The 10,734-nt window shown below is 43.5% G+C and overlaps 1 protein-coding gene across 2 annotated transcripts in view; it reads right to left on the bottom strand.

The window, feature by feature from the left end:
• GALNT14 (polypeptide N-acetylgalactosaminyltransferase 14) overlaps positions 1 to 10,734 on the bottom strand; it is a 256,819-nt gene that overhangs the window by 12,459 nt on the left and 233,626 nt on the right. For both annotated transcript variants that reach the window (XM_019527047.1, XM_019527048.1), the window contains 2 exons: positions 9,229 to 9,312; positions 7,500 to 7,644 (listed from right to left, as the gene is read on the bottom strand). In XM_019527047.1, the coding sequence (XP_019382592.1) occupies positions 7,500 to 7,644; positions 9,229 to 9,312 (229 nt within the window). The remainder of the gene's footprint in view (positions 1 to 7,499; positions 7,645 to 9,228; positions 9,313 to 10,734) is intronic.

Raw genomic sequence — 10,734 nt, 5'->3', positions numbered from 1 at the left:
CACCCTGACCACGGTGCCCTAGGCGGTCGCCCACCCCTATGGTCCACTCTGGATCATGCAATGGTAGCAGGAGTAGTGTGAAATATAAACTTCAGATCTCACATGACCCAGGGTAGGAGATGAAGAGAATCTCTGAGCCAGGGAAGCCCCCAAAGAACATACACAGCTTAACGGCAGCAGTATGGCCGGAAAATGCCACCAGCCACGCTGAAAGCCGGCAAGGCATGATATGGTCCTAAGAAAAGCAGATTTAATGTTCTGGCTTCTCAAAGACAAACCAGCCTCTTGTTACATGGGTGTATTGTGTGTGTTGGTATTGGGGATGAGGATTTGGGTCTGAGAGGTGGGACAGGATGAAGGAGAGAGATTCACAAGAGCGGCAACCTGCCCCAGCTGCTAAATGCTCTCCTCAGAGATCCCAGCTATGCTAACTCCATCTGAGGCTGAGACTATTTTTCAAAGCTTTAACATCATTCAAAGAGGCATCTGTCACTGCTAGTCAGCATCCTTATGAATTAAAGAAATTATGCTAAAATATCACCTTCAGCTCAGTTGAGACTGGCTGGCATATAAAAAGAAACCCTTTCAGCCAATCAGAGAGCAGCCAGATGGTAGCCCCATCTAACGTGGGTATCCTGTGGAGGTTCTGCTATTGAGGTATGAAGGCAAAGCTGAGCCTTAAAGCTGGAGAAGCAATGAGGTAAAGAACGCTTAGAGCAAAATTCTCTTGAAGAAGCCTGGGGTGACCTCAGATCATCACAATCATCATCAGTAATACTGCTCAACATCATCTTCCACCAATGGATGTCAAAGTGCTTCACCATTATTAGTCGATTAGTCCTCTTTAAGCACCTGTGACAGGTATTATTATCTCTCTTAGAGATGGCAAAAGCAAAGCACAGAGAGGTGAAGAGTCCTAACCATTGTCATGCATGTCTTCAATGTCAGAGTGAAGTTGTCTGCTCTGTTAGGTCCTACTGCCCACCACACAGCAAGCAACTCCTGCATTTTCCTTCTCTTTCTCTCTTTCTGCACTCTGAAAAGCCTACATGACCAGCTGGGTGGGCAATAATATGCTTAATCCTTTGCATATGACCCTTGACCAAGCTCACATACAGCCATGTCTTTTTCAGTGGCACAGGAATGCCAAGAGCCTCATTGGGGCTACTGGAAAATATTGGTATACCTGCTGATGAAGGTTCTTCTTTTTGTGTCCTGTCTGAGATTGTCAATGACAGGTATTTGGCAGAATTTGCAGATTCATTACAATCTGACAGGGCCACAACGTTAGTGCTTCTACTATGGTTGTTATGGCAGTATGGCTGATGCAGTGAAATGGGGTAAAGGGACAGTGATATTCCTGTTTCCTTTCCAGACTTGCTATTAGGTCACCAATTCTGTCATATAAAACACAGAACCACGGCATGTATTTTCTGCAGGTAGCCACTACTTTAGTAACACTTTTTATCTCCAGGCCCTGATGCTGGGCTTTATTGAAGCATCATTTCTGAGACTGGTTCACCAGAAACAGAAGTTGGTCTATAAGGTCCCAAGTGAACTAACCTGTAGTAAGGGGCATGATACAGTGGCCTCCACTACCCCTGTCACAGCATCCAAGGTAGGGCCACAGCTAGGGAATTGCTAGAAGCAAGAGGAAAAATGGTGGGACAGGGAGGATCCTCTGCTTTTCAAAACTGCAATAAAAAGTTTGAGCACCTGCCAACAACACTCTAACACAGACTATGGTATTCAAAGTGCCCTTGTGCCTCCTGTTTCCTTAGGAAGAGGCACATCTCAGAGTTGGATGCCACTGCATTATAGCAGGATTAAGGGAAGATCCTTGGGATTGGGGTCCAGTAGCTGGGGAAGGCTCATCATAGCAACGAGTCTCTGGAAAATCATGGGTCCAGTCAGGAGAGGCTGTATTGAGTTAAAATGCAGTCCATTGGAGATGATAGAGAGGAAGAAGGAAGAATGACATGAAGGAAGAATATGTCCAGGAACAAAGTGAGGACTGAGGAGGTAAAGGTGATAGAGGAAAAGGGTGATTTTCAACAGACCCTGGAACGATCCTAAGTTATTGCAGCTCTATTCCACCCCTGGGGAGATTCCAATAGACTGTGAACTAAGGGGCAAAGCTACCACGTCACAGTGTCCTGCTATAGTTCTCTTGTGTCAGGACCATGGTGCAGCAGCACAATGTGGCAGCAGCAATTTATCCCTTCAGACACCTGGAGGTACAGATGGCAAGATATGGGGAAAGGCAACAGAGGTTACAGTCTTCCCACTTATTCCCTTCATCTGTAGGAGAGTGGCTGCTTCTGTCTCCCTGTAAACAGTCATTTGTGGCTGCTGCTAATGTGCTGAAGTGTATCCAGACCAAAGAGGCTTCTGATTTTTGTTCTAAAGCATGTCAGGCTTCCCAGAACTGTTAATGATTAATGGGTTTATTAAATGAATCCTAGAGTCACAAATCTATTCCAAAGAGGTTAATGCACAGCCTAGTATCAAGTGAAGCTCTGGTATCAGAGAAAACCAATGCACAAGCCAACTAGTGACGTCTTCATTAGAAGCACCCGGGCAAAATTATGATCAATTATTTACACTCAAATGCATTTCTCTTGTGAAAAGCTAAATCAATCAATTCTTTTAATAAATGAGACATAACAAGATGGGGGGAAAAAACTTAGCTTCTGGCCATATTTACTGCAGATACAGCACACACAGCCTCTTGGGAAGCACTGTCCACACAGCCCTGTCTCCACAGCTGATGCAAGGGCTGGCACTAGCAGACTGGTCCAGGGAGCTACATATTATTAAGGGGCTGACAACCTCAAAACCCACAAGCCCTTTCAGTGAGGGAGGGACTGTGTTTGGGGTCAGGCATGGGGAGACTCTTTCCCCGTAACAGGCCCCAGATCCCAAAACACTCATCTCAAGAGCTTAATGGATTGGGCAGTTGTGAAGAATATAAGCTTCAGATATCACAGGATCCAGGGTTGGAGGCAGGCAGAGCCTTGGAGTCTGGGGGGCCACTGCCCCTGCCACTGTGAGGGATGGGATATTGGGCTAGATGGATCTGGGTTTTTTTCTTAGCATGGCATTTCTTATGTTATTATGCCTGTCCATGCACACCGTGGGTATTCGAGGCACTTACCTATCAGGCAGCGATTAATCTCCCTGTGCCTCAGTTTCTCTACTTGTAATAAATGCTAACATTACATGAAAGAGATGTCATTAGACCGAAGGCCAGCTGTAGTGGTGGATCCAGAGGGGGTGCAGTGGTGCAGGTGCACCACCCTGCTTCAAACTGCATCATGCTGAGGGGATCTTTGGGAAATTTTTGAAGGCCTCAAAGCAGGTGAGAATCCCCCCTCCCTTCCCCAGCAGCAGTGAGACAGGGGAACAGGAGAGGGGAGGAGAGGTCTGCCTGCACCAGTGGTGAGGGAGAAGGCTGGGAGGCAGTAGGGCAGCCATCCCTGCAGCACAGGTTGCTGCTCCCACACCCTCTTGTGCCAAACCCTGGATCTGCCTCTGCTGAGCTGTCCAGTGCCCCTGAAATGCTAGTACCATTGCAGTAAAGGGTAATTACCAATTTACACCAACCAAAAAATCTCATCCTTGATTCATTAATGCTTGTAAAGGGCTTTAAGATCTTTGCATGAAAGGAACTATAGAAGTTCAAAGAAGCAACCAAATTAACACTACTACTATGACTATAAATTTTGGATAGCCGGGAACTTCTCAGTGTATTCAACATACATCAGAGAGCACAACCTTATTTTGGATAAACTCATATTTTTTTCATATAATCAAGCACTGGATAAACAAGCTGTGATTGAAATATGATATAACTGAAAAGAACCATGCTGTTGTTCATTGCCAAAAATGCACTAAGTAGCACTTAGGATTACTGCTTTCTCTAAGTTGCACAATCTGTCAAGCAAAGTTGCCACTGTAATACATGCAAAGAACAGAATTAAGACTGAGCTGGTAATTTCTTGACATTTCTGTGATTCAAATCTAAATTTAAAGGCACACTGCCCATTTAAAAAAATGATAATTCTGTCTGAAGCCTTCTACTTCCTCAGGTAACAAGTAAAACATAGAATCACTATAACAGAAAAACTGAAGAAGAGAGAAATACATTCTCTTCCTTTTGTCTTTTTCTTTGGTAGGGCAGGGTGGGACCTTAGATCGCATCCAGACAAGTGTGGCCATGTGGTATGTGGCGCTGCAAACATGTCTGCGGTGTCACATACCGCACATTCAAATGTTTTCTGTGCTGCAAGAGAGCATTGCCTGTGAGTGTGCTGCTCTCCTTTTTTTTTCCTGTGGGTTTTTGACCCCTGGTGCCCCAGCCTCCCTTATCCTACCCAGGGTAATTTGCCATGCACCAAAGCATGCGTGGCATGGGCGTTCCCCAGGAACAAGTACCAGTGGTGCAAAGTGAACTGTCACTACTTGTCCCTGGGAAACCAAATGTCCATGCTCGTCTGGATGCAGCCTTACAGACTAGCTTGTTCATAGAGGCATGAGCTTTCGTAGGCTACTGCCTACTTTATCAGAGCAACTAATAGAAAGTTGATGAAGTTGTTCAGCACTTTCTCTATAGTCAGTTGCCCTATAGACTTAGTTTTAAAGCTGAACAAGAAAAGACATTTTTATCCTGGGAGGAATTCTGAATCAGAATAGAAAAGCAAAATGCTGAAAAATGCTATTTCCCATTAAGGTCTGAAACATTCTAATCAGAAATGTCAAAACAAAAACCAATAATTGTTAAAAAATCTAAACAAACAACTTGATGAACAGGGATCCTGGTTTTCCCTGATAAAATAATCCCCAATTTTCATATACATCTATATATAGTTGCGTTTCATTTTAATTATGGAAAAATGTGGATTTTGTGTTATTTTTTCCATCCGAAAACTGGGGATTTTTTTTTTTTATTAGAGAAAACCAGGATCCCTGTTGATGAGTCAACATCATATTTTTCATTTCAAGATGTCAGAAAAAAATGTAAAGTATCATCAAAATTCATAGAAAATTCCCTTTTTGAAAAGAATGCTGTTTTCCAACAGAATTTTAAGGCGCCTCTGCTATATCTTAGATATATTTCATAATTAACTGGCTAATTACACAATAAATTTAGACCAGTCACACATGCAAACTAATTATCACCCAATTAAAATGACTATTCAGCTATAAAAAGAGCCAACCATATATAAAGTTAGTGTTTAGAAATGTGTAACAACTCTGTAGCTGGTTTCCATCAGCTTTAATTGGAAGTGTAGCAGGGCCCTTAGTTAACCCATTTCTCTTGTTGCTCATGTGTGTCTTCCATATAGCAAGAGAGAAAGTAAAGGATTTTTAAAATGCAGAAAGATTGACTGTTAAACTATAACAACAACTCCAAGGTAGCACCTGAAGCCATCCTGGACTCATTTTCTGGAATTACTAAATTCACTTCTCACTCTCCTTTCAGTAATATAGTATTTTTTTTCATAGATTAGAGTCTCAAAGCTGTGCAACTGCATGTGTAAAGTGTATATACAATGGTAATCCCATAGAGGCATAATTCATTTTGGTCCCTTATGTTCCTAATTTCCCATTTTGCTGTTATAACCCATGCACCCATCATGAGGGCTATGTGCACTCATTGCATTTGTGTGCCTAAGGTAGGCATACACTTGCATATTATCTAATAATTTGCTATCCAGGCTCCCATAACTTCATACACATTAATGTACTTATCTTTATAGTGCCCCTCTGAAGCAGATGAGGGCTATTATCCCTATTTTACAGATGGGAACACTGAAGTTCAAGGATATTAAGAATTGGCTTCATTTGCATAGGAAGCTTGTGGCACAGTCAGGAACTGAGTCCCATTCCAGTGCCCTGCCCATATGCCCCCTCTCTCATCTAACATGTTTGAAAATCTGGACTTGAGAGTGCATTCTGATTGATGCTGCATATTTTTCAAAATAAAGATAAAAAAGAAATGTAAAATATTTGAAAGATTTACCCAAAAATAAATAAATAAATAAATAAAGGAGGTCATGCTCATTAAGCTCTTGCTAGTTTAATGGGCAATTTACTAGTGAAAGAATGCAGACTATGAAGTTATAAATATCACCGCAATTTCACTGCATTTTGAAATATGAAGAGGAATAAATAGGTCTGAAAGATTAGAGGAAATTATAGGTCTTGTTTTTTTCCTCTGAGTTGTGCATCACAATTGTGTGTGACAATCGCACCAGCCTGGGCTGCAGATGAGCCTCCTTGGTGCTCAGAGGAGGGGGTTCAGCTCACCCCAAATCTAGGGCTGTCTGGTTTTAAGGCTGCTCCTATGGTTACTGTGACAGTTAACAGGTGCTGCCAGTGGCCCTGTAATTATCATTTTTTTTTGTTGGTAACAGGGGATCACCAAGGTTTACGTGAGCCTTAGGGCCTTGTGGCATGGGGTACTTAGCACATATTTTATTTAGGTCACAGTAGATATTACCATGCCATATTAAAAGTTTGAATGTGTTCTGAGTCACTGCACAGTAATGCTTATGATGATCTCTAACATGATCTCATATGCACAGCTTGTTGTTTGTCAGTCCCAGCCCAGCACCGCACAAGAGACTTGAACTAGCTCTGGTGAGGTGCCTTAGACGGGACTGACAATCAACTGACCCACAATCCCAGCCCCAGCACTGCAAAAGAGCTGGTTCCATGACTCTGGTTTGGTGCCATCAGCTGACTGCTGGTCCCAACCCTGGCACCACATCAGGGCTGACTCAAGACTTTGCTACAGTGCTGGGGCTGGGATTGACAATGAGCTGATTGTCAGTTCCAGTCCTGGCAGTACACCAGAGCTGGTCCAAGACTTCAGTGAAGTGCCAGGGCGGGGACCAACAACCGGAAAGCTGTGCTCATATTATCTTTGTGGAGCAGTCCCATGATAGCTGAATACATGACACCTAACATGATCTGGAGATACTCCCCCTGTGAAAAGTCCTAACTTTGCTATGATATGATTGCACTTAGCACATGTTTTATTGCTGGAATGCTCCATCGCTGGCATTTTAAATTCAGCTAATGTGTCCTAAGTGTAACATGCAATACGGTCCTTAATTGTATGTCTTCACACCATTTTCCCAGCCATATCCCTCTCCCAGCAGCCAGGAAGGAAGGTAGCAGCAGTTCTGTCCCACCCTAAGATTGTCCTTAAGAGGGTAATCTTCCAGTGACTGACCTTAGGCAAACCTGCCTCAAAGCACTGAAGGTTCAGGGCCTTGGACAGGCCACATCTCTGCAGAGTGCTCTCATTTGTCTGGGCAAAGGGAGCATGCCACTGTATATACATGTTACAGGTACAGCTGCACACCTACCTCTCTGAGCCTGTCACATCCTGAATGAAGCATTAAGATGCCAAGTGAATACCTTGGGGCACCTCACCCTTCCTTCCAGCCTGTGTGACAAGGGCCACCAGGATCTCCTAGAACACTTACCTGTGCCACAGCTGCCCCACCTTTGCTGGTGATGCAGGGATTCAAACTGAGGGCTGGGAACTCCTGGCCTTCAGCCTTCTGGGACTCCAAGCATCTCTGTCGCTGTCTGATCATTCCAGTTTGATATAATGATTCCTCAGGAATCCTGGAGAAACCACGCCAATATAATATTACTGTGCTTGCTGTAGCATGAATGGCATTCAGGAGGTGGGGGGAGTTCTTAACTGGGTTGGTTGGTTTATTTTCTCAAGCCAAAAACTGCAAGGCTCTTGATAACCATGTGCAAGAGCAATACATGGGGTGGGATGGACATGAATACTGCGGAACAGGTGCACAGAGACAGACAGCAAGCCTTTCCACATGGCATCCCTGCAGGAGGCTCAGACACACAGAGAGCATGACATAAAGCAAATACAGTAGAGAGAAATAAATTGGCAGACTGGTAAAGGTCTGTCTTCAGCTCACAAAAGTGAGGAAACTTCAAATTAAGCTGCCACTCAGTCTTTCACTCTCTGTATACTGCCATTGGGCAATACTTTACTGGGTGAAAGCTCTATAAAATGGTTATCAATCTTTTTCATACTCTAACTTCAAATTTAGCCACTCCAACAAATCCTCCCTCCTCTCCCCAGAACCCTCTATACTATTTTCCCATGATGGTGCATGGCATACACTGAGTAAAATGATGTAATGGCCACTCCATCCTTTCTGGTGTCAGGGGTGACTCCCGCTAAGCATAGCTAATAAATACAGCATAGCAGAAAATCTGAGAGAAGGCCCGAGAGAAGGCGATTCAATCACAGGCTACAAGTACCTAGGGGCAGAACTGAAATCTGATAGTAAAGGCCTAGAGGGAAAAGGAATAATAAAGCTACAAAGCTTGGAAGTTGATGCTAGACAAATTCAGATTAGGAATAACGTAGAGATTGTTAACAGCAAGGGCAATGAACCAGCGGAACAATTTCCCAAGTATTGTGGATGGATTTTCCATCACTGGGAATTTTTGAATGAAAATTGGATTTTTCCTCCTAAAAGTTATTCTCTAGTTCAGATGGGAATTAATTTAAGGAAGTCCTATCGTCTGTGTTATGCAGAAGATCAAAATACATGGTCGCTGCTGGCTTCATAATGTGGGAATCACTAAATGTCTTCTAACAGAGCAGCACCCAGCCCAGACTTTTGCTGCCTCCGACAGGCTGAGAATAGTTTCACCACCACCACACCACATACACACAAAAAACTGTACAACAGGGCTGTCAAACTCATCTGGCACCACGGGCTGAATGAGTGGTGCGGGACTAGCCTGCAGACTGGATGAATGCCCTGTGGGCCAAATCAGGCCCATGGACCCTGCCCTTCCGTGCCAGATCCAGTGCAAGTGGCATCCACACCAGTCAGTCCTGGACCCAGCGGAAAGAGACCCTGTTTTTCAGGCACTTGGCTCCCACCACAGGAACAAGCCATGGTGCCGAGCTTCTTCCCATGGTGCTGTTTGGGCTCCACCACTGCAGCTCTCGCCTGGGTGGTTGGCTGGTGCTGTGGGAAGATCCCTCATCACAGCCAGAGTCCACCCCTGCTCTACAAGATTGTCCATTAAGAATTTCTATGTTCTCCCCTCTTCCAAAGAACCTGAAAGCAGTGGCAGAAACAGAGATTCATGAAGCACCAGATATATGCCTATCAGCATACATTAGCCTTTAGAAACAAGATTATAACTGTAGGCCAATACCTAAGTTCCGGATAAACACTTTCCAGGTACCACTTGAAGGTGCGGCATTTCAAACTCTTCCTCAGTTCCAGCCTGCTCTGGATGCTGTTGGAGAAGGGAAATTATTATAAAGATGCAATAATTATGGCAAACACACAGATATTACACATTGACATATGAGTCATGAAGACTGAATTCAGGGCACAAGGGAAGCAAAGCCAGATTTACATGGAAAACTTGGAGTCAGAAGATAGTTTCTATTACTTGCTTTGCTATATAGTCTTGGGCCAGTCACTTAATTTCTCAGTACTTTAATTGTAAAATAGGGCTAAAATAGGGCTTAAGGTGCTTTGAGACTGATGCATGAAGAAGCCTATATAACAGGGAGGTATCATTTTGAATACTGTATAGTAAATACATACTATTTAATATACTAAATCAATATGACTTTACTTTTTGAATTTTACATGTAATTAATATATATATGTATGCCACTCATATGCATATCCAATAAGTGCTTACTTGCAAAACTGCATAACAGTGTTGTTTCCCCCCCTTTTTTTTGCCTGTTGCTTTCATTGTAACGAACTCTTATTATTTTTTGGCCAGTTAAGCATATAAATAGTGTTCTGCATTCTCAGTTTTTACTGGTTTTCACTGATAAATTCCCTGTTGTTTTTTTAGTCATTCAATTTTTACTGATTTACACCCGTTTTTCAGTTCACACAGGTACAGTGGGGCTCCATAGCTGGGAATTTGGTGACAGACCCCACCTTCACTTGCCTTGCCCCTGAATTCTTAACCCCTCTAGGAGCCCCCTGGGCCAGGCAAAATAGCCCTACTGACTTGTTGTGGCTTGTGAGCCATATGCTTGGTACCTCTGATGTTATGCATGTGCAAACTACTACCGCTACTATTAAAAAGGTCCCAATTCAGCAAAGCATATAAACATATGCTTCAGACCCACTGAAATCAGTGAGACTTAACACTTGCCTTAAGGTAACCGCGGGCATTTTTATACACATTTTGAAGTTGGCGGTAGGGTTTTAATTAGAGCGGCTCCTGGGAGCTGCTCTAATTAAAACACCTGCAGCATCTTGTGTATTCAGGCCCCGTGTTTCAAAATGGTGGCGGGAGTGCTTTGACTAACGTTTGTTTGACGAGCTTTAGTTAAATTGCCTCCGCCACCATTTTGAAACGTGGGGATGCTGAATACACGAGACACTACAGCTCGCTGGAGCATTCTGATTAGAAAGCTCTAGCAGACTCAATTAATCGAGTCTACTCCAACACGTTCTAATCAGAACATGTTGGGCCATGTATATAGGTACCCCATGTGCTTGACTTCTTTGACGAATAAGGGCCAAATTCATCAGTTGAGCTTAAATGTTTTCCCTATCCACTTTTCCCTTTTGAACAAGCTCTTGTCGACTTATGAGGCTGTTGGTAACTATGCAGCAGTCAGAAGAATCCCCCATAGCTATCTTTCCCCTTCTCAGATCCCCCTCTTTTTTCTGCAGCCCTATT

This window comes from Gavialis gangeticus, unplaced genomic scaffold (assembly GCF_001723915.1).
Source record: "Gavialis gangeticus isolate Ggan-Ray unplaced genomic scaffold, GavGan_comp1, whole genome shotgun sequence".
NCBI lineage: Eukaryota > Metazoa > Chordata > Crocodylia > Gavialidae > Gavialis > Gavialis gangeticus.
The sequence above is the reverse complement of the archived record's forward strand: the minus strand, read 5'-3'. Positions and strand labels throughout refer to the sequence as shown.